This window comes from Podarcis melisellensis, assembly GCF_964234715.1.
Source record: "Podarcis melisellensis genome assembly, chromosome: 16".
NCBI lineage: Eukaryota > Metazoa > Chordata > Lepidosauria > Squamata > Lacertidae > Podarcis > Podarcis melisellensis.
The window spans coordinates 6,842,764-6,861,148 of record NC_138533.1 but is presented as its reverse complement, the minus strand read 5'-3'; the positions used below and the strand labels follow the sequence as shown (position 1 = coordinate 6,861,148).

The following is an 18,385-nucleotide window of genomic DNA, read 5'->3' as shown; positions in this document are numbered from 1 at the left end:
TCAATGACTTCCATTCTTCTCTTTCCATGATTCATTTTACATATCATAAATCCCTGCATATTTTATAGAAACTATACCATTCAGTATTCCATTATTACATCCATCATAACTTATTTACACTGTTGAATTTATCTTAATGCTGCCAGCATTTTCACCTGTCCACTGTTATTTCCCATATATTCAATAAACTTTTCCCAATCTTCTCTAAACATATGCTTTTCTTGTTCTCTTATTCTATATGTTAAGTCTGCAAGCTGCACATATTCTGCCAACTTAAGTTGCCATTCTTCTTTGGTTAGGACCTTGTTAGTTTTCCATTTTGGGGCTAACAAAACACGGGCCACAGTAGTGGCATATAAATAACATTTTTGACACCTGGGAATTTCAGTCTGAATTATCCCCAACAGAAAGGACTCTTTAAAGTACTTTAAAGTACTTTTAAATATGTTTTTCAATTCATTATGGATCATTTCCCAATACTCTTTTACCCTTTTACAAGTCCACCACATATGAAAGAATGTTCCCTCAGCCTCTTTGCATCTCCAGCACTTATCTGATTCAGTCTTATACATCTTTGCCTACTCAGAGTAAATCATTTTCAGGTTGTTCTCCTTCAAAGAATAACATGCTGTGAACTTCAGATCACTTTTCCAGAGTTTTCCCCAGAGGTTAAAATCTTTATTTTGAACAAAACTCTTGTTTTCTGGGACGCAGGTGGCGCTGTGGGTTAAAGCCTCAGCGCCTAGGACTTGCCGATCGAAAGGTCGGCAGTTCGAATCCCTGCGGTGGGGTGCGCTCCCGCAGCTCGGTCCTAGCGCCTGCCAACCTAGCAGTTTGAAAGCACCCTCGGGTGCAAGTAGATAAATAGGGACCGCTTACTAGCGGGAAGGTAAACGGCGTTTCCGTGTGCGGCTCTGGCTCGCCAGAGCAGCGATGTCACACTGGCCACGTGACCCGGAAGTGTCTCCGGACAGCGCTGGCCCCTGGCCTCTTAAGTGAGATGGGCGCACAACCCCAGAGTCTGTCAAGACTGGCCCGTACGGGCAGGGGTACCTTTACCTTTACCTTGTTTTCTACCTCCACTGTAAGAGGAAGGAATGGAGAACAGCAGCAGCAACAACAATAGGCTTCTACATGTTTCATACTGATTGATAGATCAACAGATACCCTGCCCCATTCATTCTCTTAAAAGATGCGGGAGTAGCTGGAAATAGGTTCAATAGGCTATTTGACTTCCATACTTAGGATCTCAGCTGAACACCCCATGCACAAAATATTGCCATTGTTTTCTGCCTCCACTGCCAGATACAATATGCCTCTGTTTACCAGTAGCTGGGAATCAAAGTTCGGGGGGAGTGCTAGTGAAATCATGACCATCTTGTGGGCTTCCCAGCTGATTGGCAAGAGTTTGCAAATGTTCACAATCACTTGAAGTCCCCTCTCTTGAAAATGAGGTAATGAAGGTATAGAAGGCAAGGATGGTGAGACTTTTGATCCAGAAACATCTGGAGGGCAACAGATGCCACACCAGACACCTGTCCCAGCCAATTAGAGATCACATATCAAATTCACTTACATTACTAGATGCCTGTGATTTTGTGAATTTTTAAACTGCCTGTAAGTTGTAATGTCAAAGCAGCTAACACAATGCAAAAGTAAGAAAAGCCCTCAATAGTCATCTGTTTCCATATTCGACTTTGAAATCACCCTATCTTCATCTGGCCCATCGATATGCAAGAGCAAATGGACACATAGATGAGATGGTGCCTTCAGTAAAGATCTGTAGCTATCCATCTACCTCCCTTGTTAGATTTTTGCAGAAATACTAGTTATTTCCAACTAAAGTCATGCTGATAGTAGACCTGTTGAAAGCAATCAGCAAGTCAGTGATCACAATTGATTTTGATGGATGTAACCTGAGAATGACTTTCTTAGGTAAAACCCACCAACCTGTCACCACCATCCAGCTATGCTTGTGTGTGATTTTCTGCCTGTAAATGAATTTGTTTTGAGTTGCAGCCTTTGAATACATTTCATGGCTTCCCAGTATGAAAGTTTTAATTCCTTTTAAAAGACATTTTTAAAAAGAAGAATGTCACCATTTTCTTTTGATTTCAAATCTTTGCTGATTTTATATTTCTGGCTTGGACTTGGTTCCATGAAGCAAATTTCGTAACAGCGTCTGGAATCTGCAATGAAACTGATTCCCAGAGGAAGAGGTTCTTGGCGCTGAAATAGTTTTTTCTCCCATCCTTCAGTTCCCTTAGTAGGGCTGGGCTGCAGAAGCCAAAGAGAGCTGTCGAGCACTGCCTTGGGTTTTTCACCAGGGCTTTCTCGGCCGTGGCCCCAATCTGGTGGAATGCTCTGTCACAAGAGACTAGGGCCCTGTGGGACATGACATCGTTCCACAGGGCCTGCAAGACGGAGCTGTTCCGCCAGGCACAGTCTGACCCCCTCTCTCCTTCTGTAATCTTCATAGAGCTCTAACCCGATGGTTGCCATTAATTTGATTCTGAATTGATTCTAGAATGTATTTTAATTAATTGACTGTGCAATTTTATGTACACTGTACTATTTTTACCTGTTGTTAGACGCTCTGAGCCCGGCTTTGGCCGGGGAAGGCGGGATACAAATTATTATTATTATTATTATTATTATTATTATTATTATTATTATTATATGTTTGTGTGTGTGTGGGGGGAGGGTATCTACATCTCTTAAACACATACAAACATACACTACTACTTCTCTTATTTTCAAATAAGGACTGCTCCTGCTGTGAAGTACACCACTTCAAATTAACCCTAAACTTTGCTAGGCTGAAGGAAACATCTCTGACATTCCAGAGCGAGTTCAAATGGAGAAGATAAGAATATAAAGAGCATTGCAGTTGGCTCAAACCAAACAGCTATATCCTCTAGCATCTTGTTTCATACAGTGGACAACGAGATACTTCTTGGTTATCCCAGAAGGAAAGCATGGGGGAAGTAGCTCTTTCCAACTCTTTCCTTCCAACTGGTGTTGGTGTTGCTGGACTCAGGTCCGGCTTGCTAGCATTTTGGTAAGGGATCTGGTGGGCAAGTGAAAGAAAGGGATGTCATATTTGATGGGCTTTTTGGCCTTGTTCAGCAGGACTCTTCTGATGTACCTGTGGCATTCAAGGACACCGTTTTCCACTGTTACTGGAGATGTCTCAGAATCCTGTATGCATATGCAAAAAGCTTTGATGATGTCCTACAGACCCCGGTGCTGATGAAAGTGCTTTGATGATCTCCATCTCCTCCCTCGGGGTGTTTCTGCTTTAAAACATCAGACAAAGTGGAGCTATTTGACTCGAGGTCAGCAAAATTAAAAGGAAGGGAGGCACAAAGGGATAGGTGTCATGATTATGTTGCACTGTTACCACAGTTTAATTTTGTGGCCTCCCTCTTTGTGCTTCGTAAACTGATTTTTTTTTTTTGCACATGAAAGAACAATTGCCAACAACGATTAGCTGGAAAGGGGCAGCACCTTACGTACTGGGGAGGCTGGCAGAACTGTATAAAAGCTCAGACTTCCTTCAGTTCCTCCAACAGCTCCATCTGACTCTTCCATCTTTACTTCATCTTCTCAAAGAAGCAGGTAAGTCTATTTTCTAGGTGGAATATTCCCAGAGTTGTCAAAGGATAGGCTAGATGGACTTTCCAGTTAGGACAGGGATGGCTATCCTGTGGTCCTTGAGATGTTGCTCACATCATCCCTGACCATCAGGAATGATGCCGAAGGTGACTTGGGATATTGAACAACTGGAGGGCCACAATTTCCCCAACCCTACTTTACCCTCTGTAGTTATATTTAATATGTGATCCCTGGCTGGTTGGGACATATGTCTAGGGGAAAAGAGGAGAAAGAGGAATCTTGCGCATGTTGTTGAGCCAAAACTCCCATCATCCTTGGCCATTTGGCATGCTGGCTGAGGCAGATGGGAGTTAGAGGCTGGCTCTGCCACCTTACATTTAGGAAGGCTAAAGTGGGAAATTCATATTAATGAACTCTAAATATGTTGGGGAGAATTGTGATATTTGGAAGGCACCACCAGATTTCCATTGTCTCCCTGAATGTAATTTAAACACAGTCAGGGATAAACAGACAGGTGCTCGCATGCACACAGGCACACTTCTCTATTTTGTGGCACAAAATATCTGCATTTTACTGATATGTAAGCCCTATTGTGTTCACAGATGCTTAATCCCAGGTAAATAGATAAAGGATTGCAGCTTTTCTCTCTCTCTCTCTCTCTCTCTCTCTCTCTCTCTCTCTCTCTCTCTCTCTCTCTTCATTCCTACCATGCTAGAAAATGGTTTATTGAGCTCCAGCATGTCAAAAAAAAAATGTTTTTGATTGTATTGTAGACATAGCATGCTATTTAAAATTCAGAGCATCATCACTGAATCATCCTTCCAATATCTATGAGTATTTTCTTATTTTTCTACCACAGGGGTGTAGTTCTCACTCAGTAGTTATAGTGAGGTTCCTATAGTCTCATCACCCTTCTCTGTTGTTCATGCTGCTTGGGTCTGATGGGAGTTGAAGTCTGCAACATCAGAAAAAACTACACACTGACTCCCCCTGATGTACCTTATATCTCAGCTTTTATAATTATTTGGTCCTCTTTGGTTTCCATGCTCCATATTCAACTCAGTTCTTCAATTATATACTTTAGATTCTTCTTCAGCCATGGTTGACTGTGGTCCACCCCCACTGAAGTGATGTACCCTACACTTATTCTGTCCCTTGGTGTTTTTGCTTTCAGACTCACCTCCACCCAACAATGGTTGACTGTGGTCCATCCTGTGCTGTCCCATCCTGTGCTTCCACCCCCACCGTTGGGTTTGGCTCAGCAGGAGGTCTTGGCTATGGTGGTCTTGGCTATGGATTGGGAGGTCTCGGCTATGGAAATGGAGGATTCGGCTACGGTTTTGGTGGTCTCGGCTATGGCTATGGAGGTGCTGAAAGAGCAGCCAACCTCGGAGTCCTGGCAGGAGTTGCCCCATCCTGCATCAACCAGATCCCACCAGCAGAGGTCATGATCCAGCCACCTGCCTCCGTTCTGACCATCCCAGGGCCCATCCTCTCTGCCAGCTGTGAGCCTGTGGCTGTTGGAGGCAACACTCCATGTGCCGTTGGTGGTTCCGGGATCGTAGGAGGCTATGGGGGCTTGGGCTTTGGGTCTGGTCTCCTTGGAAGCTCTGGGGGCTTCGGCTATGGTTTGGGTTACGGGAGGGGAGCACTCCTTGGAAAGAGGTTCGGGCGTCGTTTTAGCATCTGTTCATAGGCCAATTAAACCTGAGAAGCATATCCTGAACTGATATCCAAGTGCTGAATCTAAATAACCATGGCTGAAAAATCACCCCCCCCTTTATTTTAAAGTAGAGAAGAATAAGATCCTTCCACACTGTTCGTCTTCCTTGCTTCTTTTACAACTCTATGTACCATTTCCTTGAACTTTTCAATAAAGCTTCTTCATTCTTAGAATGTTTGTGTCTTGGTTTTTGAACACTAAGCCTCAGTTCTTCATAGCAAGCTGTTCAGGACTTCAGGTATGTGAAGCCCCCTTTGCCCATATTAAAACTGGGGTGTGTGGGGGGGGGGAAGCCCTCCATTCTAGCACCCTGAATGCTTTCCTTATATGTGGAAATAAATTAAGATAGATTCCCATAAATTGGGAATCAATTTATAATGAACTCAAAAAAATATTTAGATATACTTTCCGCAAAAGACCGGAAGCGTGTCTATTAGGCTTAATAGAAACAGAAATTAAAATAGAAGATCAAAATTTGTTCATGTATGCTACAGCTGCTGCGAGGACCCTTCTGGCCCAAAGATGGAAAGTACAAGATATACCAACTATTCAGGAGTGGCAGGCGAAGTTGACAGAATATGCAGAACTTGCCAAACTGTCAGGGAGGATCCGGGACCAGGGAGATCAAAGATACCAAAATAACTGGAGTAAATATATTGAATATTTAAAGAAGAATTGTAAAGAGGTCAAGACACTAGCAGGATTGACATAATACCTCCAATGTATAATAGTATTAATATGAGAATGATGTGTGTAATGGAAAGAGGATAAATATACCAGTTGTGGGGAGGGAGGGGGGTCACGACTCGGCAGAGTCAAAGGGAATGTATGGTGCTATTACAATTTGTTGGAAAAGAATATGTAAGGAAAACAATAAAAATTCACTTGGAGAAAAAAAAGAAATAAATTAAGATATAGTCATCTGGATAAAATTCACATTTCCCTCTTTTTCAACACGAGTGCAGTGTCATCCTTCAGAGTGCCATGAATAGTTATTCATTCAGGGGGGAAACTTGCCTTGAAACTGGAGCTAAGAATTAAGTTCGTAACCAGAGGTACCACTGCACATGTAAAAAGGATTTAGGAGTCTTGGTGGACCACAAGCTTAACATGAGTCAACAGTGTGATGAAGCAGCAAAAAAAAAGAAGAAGAAGAAGAAGAAGAAGCTATTGCTATTCTAGGTTGCACCAACAGATGTCTAGTGTCCAGATCAAGGGAAGTAATAGTACCACTCTATGCAGCCTTGGTCTAACCACACCTGGAATACTGTGTCCAGTTTAAGAAGGATATTGGCACGCTGGAATGTGTGCAGAGGTGTGTGAGCTTCATGGCCAAGTGGGTATTCAACTCTTGGTCTCCCAGGTCCTACTTTGACAATCTAGTCACCACCCCCATTCGCCACCCTCTCCTCACCAGCCATAAAGGTTTGGATTATTCCATATTGCTTCAGTGAGTGTCTCCAATGAGAAAGGGAGGCAACAGATATCTCTGTTTCAGCTTTCACAGTATTTCAGTATAGAATATTAGCTGAATTTGTCCAGATTGATGCAAAATCCTTGGTTCATAGTTTTTTTACCGTTCTTAAAACTTTAAATCCAGGGCCATAAACTAGAACTGTCTTAAAACAATCCTTTTCAGGGCAGTCGAATGCCTCACATCGTAGATCTATAAATAACATGAAATAAAATAAATGTGAACTTTTGGGGGGTCTATTTAAGAGGGTTATGGGTCAATAAGAATCTGCATCCTCCCAACCATGCCCTGACTTGGGAATGATTATGATGCAGAACTAAGTATCAGGGATTTTGCCTCCTCACAATATAATATAATATATATATAAAATGATGGATGACCCAGGGCTCTATCATTTTTCCAACTTTTGTGTAGCATATTTACTTTCTTCTCCTGAAATTTCCTAATTTAAAACTTCTCTATAGGTATGGTCAATTGGCTGCAAAATTGGCTTCATTAGTAATTAGTATAAGTAATATCTTCCCTTTGGGGTGTGATTATCCATATAACTTTAAATAGTAGCTTGCAAAAAAAAGGATATTGATTTCTTTGGGGTCATACATCAATTGGACATTTGCTTGATTTATAGCAGTAATGTGAGATTTAAGTTTTCTTATAGTTGGAATAATTGCTATTAATTTAGTGTTTCTATACCCTGCCTCATAATAGTTCTGTTTTAAGAACAGTATTGAACAGTAAGAACAGTATTGATTTAGCAATTTTGTGTAATTTGAGAGCCTCTAGTTATTTTCTTTTGGCAATTATTTTGGCATGTATATGATTGGGGCCAGCTCCTTTATGCTTTAATTCCAAATCTTGCATTCTGCCATGATTTGTGTCTTTGGAAGAGAGCTCAATTTCTTTTAGTATCATCCACAATGCAAATGCCTCAGACATCCCCAAGAATATTGTGTTGGACATCAGGTGAGGCATTCCTGTTGAAATAATTTGTTATAGCCATTTGGTTTGCCTCCTCTGAGATATCATGGTATAATAGGGGAATGATCTGATAGGATTATAGCTTCAATTTAAATATGTTTAATTCCAATATAAAGACTAGAATATTTGCAATTTCTGTTAATAACCGAAGCTTGGAAGAAAAAAAAAATACAGTGGTACCTCGGGTGACATACGCTTCAGGTTACATACGTTTCAGGTTACAGACTCCGCTAACCCAGAAATAGTACCTCGGGTTAAGAACTTTGCTTCAGGATGAGAACAGAAATCGTGCTCCGACGGTGCGGCAGCAGCAGGAGGCCCCATTAGCTAAAGTGGTGCTTCAGGTTAAGAACAGTTTCAGTTTAAGAACAGACCACCGGAACGAATTAAGTACTTAACCCGAGGTACCACTGTATTTTCTACAGCTGTCCAATTCAGAAAATGCCACACATCCACTAAATTGCACATGTTCAAAAATGGGAACATACTCTTCTTTCCAGATTACTGGTCAAGTGATGTGCTGGAAATTCTGTTGAGAACAAGTTTGTTACAATTAACATTCAAATTCCAAGAAAATATAATCTCGCCAATTTTTTTTTTATTATTTTGCAAACACCTAAGCATTTGAGCTATAAAGTGGGTGGATTACTACTCCGAGAGTAAACAGATGTGAAAGTAAGGGGATGATTGTATAGTTCCCCAGCAGCAAAAATATTTCCCCCTCTGTCTTGGTTTTTATTTTTATACCTGAAATATAAATATGGTCACCCCTCTGGAATACCTATTTCCAGCTGCCATACAGTTACTACCAAAGTAGAAGTGGGATAATAATCTATTAGTAGTGGTCACATGGGGTGTCTGTTATAGAAAAATAATAATGTAGGGCCTCTAGTACAGTCAGAGACCCTCCATCATTTGACGGCATCCCCCAGCCCTCATACATTTATAGAAACAATATGGATATTTTCCATATCAATGATTTTCTTTCAGTAATATGTTTTAATGACCTTAGCTGAATCATGTTGCACACACATATCTGAACAAAACATCAATCCCATAAACATTTATCCTTTGGGCTTCTCCCATATAATAGTTTGGTTTGTTTGTGGTTCATGACATGAAAGCCACCTTGCTTGTCTCCTTCTCTCATAAGACTAGAACTGACTGTTGAACTATTTAGGACCCAGCGGGGAGGGACTTCACACAGAATATATTTGAATAATGGTATTCCCTCCTACAACAATTAAAGAGATGGCCATCAACTTGGATGTTGCTAAGAGAGGATTGTGCTGGAGGAGACTCTTGAGAGTCCCGTGGACTGCAAGAAGATCAAACCTATCCATTCTTAAGGAAATCAGTCCTGAGTGCTCACTGGAAGGACAGATCCTGAAGCTGAGGCTCCAAGACTTTGGCCACCTCATGAGAATAGAAGACCCCCTGGAAAAGACCCTGATGTTGGGAAAGATGGAGGGCACAAGGAGAAGGGGACGACAGAGAAGGAGTGGATTGGACAGTGTTCTCGAAGCTACCAACATAAGTTTGACCAAACTGCGGGAGGCAGTGGAAGACAGGAGGGCCTGGCGTGCTCTGGTCCATGGGGTCACGAAGAGTCAGACACGACTAAACAATAACAACAAGAGAGGATTAGGCAAATTCATTGGTTGGGTGGGGAGGCAATCAGTGGTCATTAGTCATGATGACTATATTCCCCTTACACTGTTGCAGCTAATATCTCTCTGAATACCAGTGTCTGGGAAACTCAAATGAGGAGAGGAGTGGTGTGCATATTCATAGAATCATATCGTTGTAGAGTTGGAAGTCAGAAGTGGATTGGAAAGGATTACCAACTAAGGAGGAATGGCTTATGAAACTGATAGAATACGCTGAAATGGCAAAATCAGCTGCCATTTATAATAATCAGCTAAATAGTTTGAGGATCTATACAACTTTGTAACATGCAGAAAACAGCATTCTCAGAGAAATCAAAGACTGGAACTGAGGGAAGCCGGGGGGTGGGGGTGGGTAGGTTTTGTACGGGAGGGTGGGGGGAGGGAGGAAAAATGGGGGGAAAATAAGGATGATATGTTTCTGGATAATATGTTTTGTTTTAATTTTGAATTTAAAAAGTTTTTTTAAAAAAGAAATAGCAATTATGAGGTCTGAAACAAAATATACCTAATGCCAGGTGTGGTGGTCAGCAATATCGGGAAGGCCAATGTTTCCCCACTCGTGCACTGCCTTCTGAACCTATTAAGTGCCCCTTAAGTTCTCAGTTAGCTCAGGGTCTTCTAGACCAACATATTCCAGGATTTTTCAAACATGGGAGACTACCCTGGTATTCTTTTTGGGGGAATTTTCACCATAAGATGCCAAATCAAACAAGAGAGGGAGAGGGAGCGAGTCGATGACAGAATGCTTTTTAATGCAAATATGGATAGTGTCAAGTAGACAAGTGTACAGATAGCAGAAATGAACAAAGCAAAGGCGGATTTAGTACAATGTAGCTCTGAACTCATTCATGGATTAAATACTTTCAAGGGGGAAAGAAGGAGGAAGGAAACATGGCTGAAATTCATGCAAAAGATCAATCAATCAATCAATCAATCATGCAAAAGATGTTGGCTTCTAGGATGGTCCCAGGACAAGACACTGCATCATCTTCACCCATTCAGGGTCATTCCTGTCATCATCACAAATATGTTCTTCAAGACTTCAATATATCTAAAAGTATGTATGACCACAACATCCCAGCAGGGATTTCCTTCCAAGGAGCCCACCCCTCCTCAGACCTCCAAGGTAGCCACCAAAATGTCTTCCAAGGAGACCTGACCCATAGCCATAGCTTCCTACCAGCCCAGAATCTCTTAAAGTTGAAGTATAAAACCTCCAAACATCTGACAAATTTTTGTTGGCAAACATGCCTTGAGACACATTCCCGTTTTAATTTAGACAAAAATTACTTCAGTCAGCTGGATGGCTTGCTGTGTGTAACTGAGGTCAGGTGTTACAAAAACCAACACACATGGGTTACTGTAATGCGCCAAAAGCTTTATTGAAAAGATTCAAGAAATGACATTGATAGCTGTATGAGAAATACAGAAGAAATTTAGCATATAAGCATCTTAGTTTTCTGGACTTCAAAGCAAAGAGGTGGGGGAAGAAGAGGGTTCAACTTCAGCAGTGGATCCTGGGATTTAGCTCTTTTGAACCACACCCAATGGATCTGTATCAAGCTCTCTGATTATCAGTTCATAATATGTTTCTTAGGTTTAATTGGCCTATGCACAGATGCTAAAACGACGCCCGAACTTCCTTCCCCTCCCGTAGCCCAAACCATAGCCGAAACCCCCAGAGCTTCCAAGGAGACCAGACCCATAGCCCAAGCCCCCATAGCCTCCTACGATCCCGGAACCACCAACAGCACATGGAGTGTTGCCTCCAACAGCCACAGGCTCACAGCTGGCAGAGAGGATGGGCCCTGGGATGGTCACAACGCAGGCAGGTGGCTGGACCACGACCTCTGCTGGTGGGATTTGGTTGATGCAGGATGGGATAACTCCTGCCAGGACTCCAAGGTTGGCTGCTCTTTCAGCACCTCCATTTCCATAGCCAAGACCACCATATCCGTAGCCGAATCCTCCATTTCCATAGCCGAGACCTCCCAATCCATAGCCGAGACCACCATAGCCAAGACCTCCTGCTGAGCCAAACCCAACAGTGGGGGTGGAAGCACAGGATGGGACAGCACAGGATGGACCACAGTCAACCATTGTTGGATGGAGGTGAGTCTGAAAGCAAAAACACCAAGGGAGAAAATAAGTGTGGGGTGCATCACTTGGGAGTGCAGGGAATCTGTCAGAGGTAGTAGGATATTTCCCCCATTCCCATTTTCCCCACCTTAAACCATCTTCTTTTCTCCTTGATTGAAAATCAGCTGTTTTCTGTTATTCAACAAACATTAAGCACTGATTCATGCATTCTGTATTGTCCACTACAACCTTTCTCTCCATTGTGCGTCCTAAATCTTATCCCTCATGGTCCCAGGAATGTCAGGGAATGTCCCTTGCCTGAAGTCCAGTGTAGAGCATCTTCTAGTCAGTGTAGACAATCCTGAACTAGGTGCCAGTGGTCTGACATGGTACAGGTCAACTTCATATGCTTCTATTTAAGTCAGCGCTTTAGACAGAGCCTTGAAGTCTAGGCTCTTTCTTTGTTTCTATGGGAGGGGTCATAGGGTCATTGCTCAGTGGCAGGATGCATGGTTTGCATGCAGAAAGTGCCAGGTTCAGTTCCAGGAATCTGCAGGTCGAGCTGGTAAATGCCCCCTCCTTGAAACTTTGGAGAGTCACAGCTGGTCATTGCAGACGATAACACTTTGGATAGACCAAGAGACTAACTTATTATAAGGCAGCTAAATACATGATTTCATAAGATAGATACAGAAAAGAAGCCAACCAACAACATGAAGGATTAAGATTCCTGGTTGAAGGTCTCTTTGGCGAGCCCATAAAATATTTGAGTGGGCTGCCCTCCCCCCAAGTTGATTAGCATTGCCATTCAAATGGTGTAGGCGTGCTTACCTGCCCCCCATATTTTATTCAATTTGGCACCCCTGGGGAGAGCTATCCATCTCACAGAATAAAAGAGTTGGAATTCAGTTAGTTGAACCCTCTGACCAGTGCAAGAATCATGCAAGTGCAAGATCCCAGCGTAGACTCATAGAATGGTAGGGTTGAAAGGGAACAAGAGGGTAATCTAGCTCAACCAATCCAGGAATCGTTTTGCCCAGTGTGGGGCTCGAATCCTTGACCCTGAGGTTAAGAGCCTCATGCTCTACCGAGTGAACAAGTGACTTACCAAAGTCTCAGAAGAGTAGAAATGGAGAGAAGGAGATGAAGTTCAGGGAAGCTGTTGAGATATCTCAGCCCAGGGAACCCTTTTATACTCTTTTGACTGGATCCCCTAATGGCCCCAAAATTGGCTTGGATACACCCCCTGTTCCTCTGAAGCTTGAATTAGCAAATAATTTGTGATATGCCTCAGGCCTCCTAATTATTTTAATAAGAATGAAAAATGAGACAAAAGTGTTAGCATTTCCTCAACTTCCCACAACGCGTCTCTCCCACTCTGAAACTTTTGATCTTGGCTTCTTAATTCCTCTGCAAAACAAAGTTAAAAGAAATGATTGTATGTTCCTTTTCTGTCAGACAGATCAACAGATACGTTGTCCCCATTTCTCTCTCTTCAAAATAGCTAAAGTAGCCGTGGGTGTTCAGAGTGGGCTACTTGACTTTCACATCCAGGATTTCAGTTGATCTTTCCAGCCACAACACATTGCCATCGTTCTCTACCTTCACTGCAGTGTGAACCATTGGGAAGAGGGCTATCAAAATCACATCCTTCTTGTGGGCTTTTCATTGAATCTGGTTGGGCACAGGATGCTGGACTAGATGCGGTTTTTCTTTTTATTTATTTTTCTGATTTTTTTTTAAAAAACAAACAATCCTCTTGTACCCCCACCTTCCAAGAAACATTCCACATATTAGCAATGCAGACAGTGCTGTTAAATATTAAGCAGGTTAGTCTCAATGTTTACAGTTGGTTTTTATCACTTGTATCTTCCACTTTGCCTTAACTGATGGTTCCAGAGTGAGCAATGAGTGGCTGGTGGTGAGGAAACAGCATTGTTCTTTCCACTGTGTTGATTAACATATACCATAGAGTTTCAAAATGATCTTTGGTCTTTGTGTTCCTTGGTGCTCTAAAATGCTTCACTGGTGTCTCCACAAGAGCTATGTTCCAAAGTCATCATGCTTCTGTAGCTAAACTAGTTGCTGTTTTCCGATTTTATGTTTATGAATTTCTAAAAGGTAAAGGTAAAGGGACTCCTGACCATTAGGTCCAGTCGTGGCTGACTCTGGGGTTGCGGCGTTTCCAGGTCATGTGGCCAGCATGACTAAGCCGCTTCTGGTGAACCAGGACAGCGCACGGAAATACTGTTTACCTTCCTGCCAGAGTGGTACCTATTTATCTACTTGCACTTTGATGTGCTTTCGAACTGCTAGGTTGGCAGGAGCAGGGACTGAGCAACGGGAGCTCACCCCGTTGCGGGGATTTGAACCGCCGACCTTCTGATCAGCAAGCCCTAGGCTCTGTGGTTTAACCCACAGTGCCAACCGCGTCCCTTTATGAATTTCTAGCTGCAGACAAAAAGACTGCTAGATCCTTCCACATTTAATTTTTATGGCCATCTCTTAACAAATTAAGTAAAGCTAGCTTTTAATCAGGTTGCATCGCCTGCCTGTAATAAAAGAGATCCCTTCAAATACAGTTTCAAAAAATAACTGTATAAGTAAAGCTCTAATATTCATTGACACAAGGTTATCATATATACAGGTACCCACTAAAGCAACATTATTTGACAGTGTTAGTGAGAAAACGTTTTGGGGGGAAATAGGTTTGATGTAACCAGTGATGATGGGAGTTGTGATCCAGCAAAACATCTGGAGAACTTCAGATTTAGCAGCCCTGTACTAGAAAATGGTGCCAGTAAATAAGGGATCAAATATTAAATTCACTTGTTACATCAGCCATCCCGGATTGCATGAATTTCCAATCTCTCTGCAACTCATAATGTCAAAGTTGCCAACAAAATGCAAAACTTAACTAAGATGTAATAAAACCCTGGAATAGCCACCTGTTTCCATATTCATTCTTATACAAGCATCAGAAATCCTATCCTCTGTCCCATCAATATGCAAGATTGCATGGGGCCGATAGAAGAGATGGCAGCTTTTTGGTGATCTGTTGTTTATCCATACTGAGAGTAGACCAACTGAAAACAATGAACAAGCCAGACATCACCCTTGATGGATTTTGATGGGTGCAATCTAAGAATGACATCCACCATCATAATCATTTCAGCTATCTGTGTTTGTGATTTGTTGCTAATAAATGAAAGTGTTTTGATAGTTTCTGAAAGGGGGATTGCTAATTGCTTGTTAACCATAAATATATATGGTATATATATATATAACATTAAAAACTTCCATATATATATATATATAGAGAGAGAGAGAGAGAGAGAGTCATGTTTTTAATATTCTGCTAGGATGCTAGGAGCTGCCCAGAGCGACTGGGGAATAGTAATAGTAATAGTAATAGTAACAGTAATAATAACAGTAATAATAGTAATAATAGTAATAGTAGTAATAGTAATAGTAATAGTAATAATAGCATTCTTTTGGGGTGTTCAGGGTGTTCAGGGAGGGATAGTGCCTCTGTCTGGGGACACAACATGCTCCTTTTCAGATATTTTGCCCACCTTTGGTCCCCACCCTGCACTCAAATCTCACCGATGGCTCCCAGAAGCTGGCAGCATGAGACATTGGCCACACCCCGGGAGCAGCTTCAACTGTCCCCCTAAACCAAGTGAGGGTAGCCAATAGGCCTCAAACCCTTGGTGAGCTAGGGACTTTCCCTGCTTGGATTGAGCTAACGAGACCAATAGTGGGCCCAACAATCAAGAAGGTGGTTTCTGCATGAGTTGTTTAGGGAAGTGTGGGGCAGATGGTGCTTGTCAACCTGGGAAGGTAGCCCATCAAGGAGAAGGAAAACTCTGATCCTAAACCTCTGCTGGCTTGCAGGATATCTTCAGATGAAGAAGTGGCTAACAAGTAAACACTACACAAATCTGGAGTACAGTCCCCAAGACAGTTGGATGGGGCCTTGTAAGCTGCCTTCCAGCAACTCATGCAGCCAAGCTGGTGCCAAACGTATTGGTCTACTTTCATTTGTCTGCTGGCCAAAACCTCCATGCCCACTGCCCAGGCTTTTGCCCCAGGGAGATCACTTCAGTGCTGCTAACACAGTGGCTTGACTTAACACCTATAGGCACACTCCATTGTCTCTCAAGATGAGCAGATGTCAACAACAGTGCCTTCCTTTGGTGTCAGATTTTAAAAATGTATTGTATTTATTTTATATACAGTGGAACCTTGGTTCTCAAATGGCTTAGTTGATGAACCAATTGGAACCCGAACGCCACAAACCCAGAAGTAAATGCTTTGGTTTAGGAACTTTTTTTGGAAGCTGAACATCCAGTGTGCTTGTCGGCTATTGTTTCCAGGGTGCCTGCACCAATCAGAAGCTGCGCCTTGGTTTTCAAACGTTTTGGAAGTCGAATGGATTTCCGGAATGGATTACGTTCAAGAACCAAGGCACCAATGTATTTGCATGGAGCTTATAGTTCTAGTTGGTTTGCTTAACTTTTTTTAGAGCAAAGGCATCATCTTTTCCACAGTGGCCAATCAGATGCTTCTTGGTTATTCCACAAGTAGAAGACTGGGGCCATAGCGCTTTCCTGCTATTGTTCGCAGGTCCTGTTTCTGTCTGGCCATTACAAGAACAGAGTTAGTTGGGTCTTTTCCCTGATGCAGCAAAGCTTCTCCCATGTTTGTACATCATTTTAAGACTCTGCCTTCCTCTAATATCGGTGGTGTCCTAAAATCCCATATATGTATGCAAAAAGCTTTGATAATGACTGAGAGTCCCCAGAGCTGATGAAGGCACCTTAATCTCCATCCTCTCCCTCTGGGTGTTTCTGGTTAAAAGCAACAGATAAATTAGAGCAATTTGACTTGAGGCCAGCAACATTAAAAGAATGAGTGAGGGAAAAACATGGTGTCAAGACTATTTGTGTTGCATTATTACAACCACTTAATTTTGTGACCTCCCTCTTTTGTGCTTAGCAAAGTAATTTTGCATATTGCGTTGGTGACAGCTAAGTCAAATGTTTGCAGGAAATAGGCGGTTTCTGAGTCAAAGGGGCAGCTGGCAGAACTATATAAAAGCTCAGAGTTCTCTCCTTTCCTCCAACAGCTTCATCTGACTCTTCTGTCTTCACTACATCTTCTCAAAGAAGTAGGTAAGTCTGATTTCTTGGGGAAATACTTCGTAATTTATCAGAAGTTTATGACAGTGGAAGGCTAGATTGATATTCCCACTAGAGCAAGAATGAGACCATTTGGTCCTTGACCTTTGGTCACGCTTGACCTTTGGGCTTGCTGACTGAGGGGACTAAAGTCCAGTGACAACTGAAGGACTACAGTTCATCATACCTACTTCATAGTTGTATAAACTGCTGCATAGCCATACTTTGCTTAGGGTTAGACTTGTGGCAAATGGGTTGCTTTCTGATAATATCCCTACTGAGAGGAGAGTCTGACAGGGATGCTGCCTAGCACCCTTTCTTTTCAATTTTTATATAAATGATATTGTTCAAGAACTAGGAGGCCTGGAATATTTTCCTGTTTCTATTCAGGAAGTCAAACTCTCAGTTCTTCTGTATGCCAACGATATTGTTTTGATTTCTGCTACCTTAATTGGGATGCAGAGACTTTTGAGGAAGTTGAATGTCTTTTGCACAAAACAGCAGTGAACAGTCAACCATTCTAAAATTAAGGTAGTAATTTTTGGGAAGAGGACAAAACCTCACAGATGGAGTTTGGACAATAAACCTATAATATGTGAACCCTAATTGGTTGGAACATGTGTCGGAGAGTAGAGAATAAGTACTGGGCTTCCAATTGTTGTTGAACTGCAATTGTCATGACCCTTGACAATAGGACGTTCTGTCTACATCTGGTTGAAGCATGCAACACTGGGCCTCCTTCATATACATCATATCTGACAATTTATAATTCTCTGTTGTTTTTTGGTTTTCATGCTCCATGTTCTGCTCAGTTCTGCAACCTTATTTTTTAGATTCATCTTCAGCCATGGCTTACTGTGTTACCTTGGTGTTTTTGGTTTCAGACTCACCTCCATCCAACAATGGTTGACTGTGGTCCATCCTGTGCTGTCCCATCCTGTGCTTCCACCCCCACTGTTGGGTTTGGATCAGCAGGAGGTCTTGGCTATGGTGGTCTCGGCTATGGATTGGGAGGTCTCGGCTATGGAAATGGAGGATTTGGCTACGGATATGGTGGTCTCGGCTATGGATATGGAGGTGCTGAAAGAGCAGCCAACCTCGGAGTCCTGGCAGGAGTTATCCCATCCTGCATCAACCAAATCCCACCAGCAGAGGTCGTGGTCCAGCCACCTGCCTGCGTTGTGACCATCCCAGGGCCCATCCTCTCTGCCAGCTGTGAGCCTGTGGCTGTTGGAGGCAACACTCCATGTGCAGTTGGTGGTTCCGGGATCGTAGGAGGCTATGGCTATGGGGGCTTGGGCTATGGGTCTGGCCTCCTTGGAAGCTCTGGGGGCTTTGGCTATGGTTTGGGCTATGGGAGAGGAGCACTCCTTGGAAGGAAGTTCGGGCGTCGTGGTAACATCTGTGCATAAGCCAATTAAACCTGAGAAGCATATTATGAACTGATAATCAGAGAACTTGATACAGATCCATTGGTCGTGGTTCAAAAGGGCTAAATCCCAGGATCCACTGCTGAAGTTGAACCCTCTTCATCCCCCACCTCTTTGCTTAGTCCAGAAAACTAAGATGCTTATATGCTAAATTTCTTCTGTATTTCTCATACAGCTATCAATGTCATTTCTTGAATCTTTTCAATAAAGCTTTTGGCGCATTACAGTAA

General features: G+C 42.5%; 3 protein-coding genes across 4 annotated transcripts in view; 2 read left to right on the top strand and 1 right to left on the bottom strand.

Moving 5' to 3' along the window:
- The window catches only part of LOC309358659 (uncharacterized protein), a 16,183-nt gene extending 10,669 nt beyond the window's left edge, over positions 1-5,514 (top strand). Inside the window, exon 2 of the mRNA XM_081892035.1 lies at positions 4,793-5,514. Coding sequence (XP_081748161.1) covers positions 4,811-5,314 — 504 coding nt within the window. The 5' untranslated portion in view covers positions 4,793-4,810 and the 3' untranslated portion in view covers positions 5,315-5,514. The remainder of the gene's footprint in view (positions 1-4,792) is intronic.
- LOC309358657 (uncharacterized protein) lies at positions 3,599-18,385 on the top strand. 2 transcript variants are annotated; one of them, XM_081892033.1, is made up of 2 exons: positions 3,599-3,621; positions 17,610-18,385. In XM_081892033.1, the coding sequence occupies exon 2, from the start codon at positions 17,628-17,630 to the stop codon at positions 18,135-18,137; it is 510 nt and encodes a 169-aa protein (XP_081748159.1). In that variant the 5' UTR covers positions 3,599-3,621; positions 17,610-17,627; the 3' UTR covers positions 18,138-18,385. The 2 variants fall into 2 exon arrangements, with proteins under 2 accessions (XP_081748159.1, XP_081748158.1); XM_081892032.1 differs by lacking the exon at positions 3,599-3,621 and adding an exon at positions 16,656-16,719.
- On the bottom strand, positions 10,821-12,730 carry LOC309358662 (uncharacterized protein). Its single transcript, XM_081892039.1, has 2 exons — positions 12,651-12,730; positions 10,821-11,581 (listed from the first exon to the last, which is right to left on the bottom strand). Exon 2 carries the CDS (start codon positions 11,561-11,563, stop codon positions 11,072-11,074), a length of 492 nt encoding a protein of 163 aa, XP_081748165.1. The 5' UTR covers positions 11,564-11,581; positions 12,651-12,730; the 3' UTR covers positions 10,821-11,071.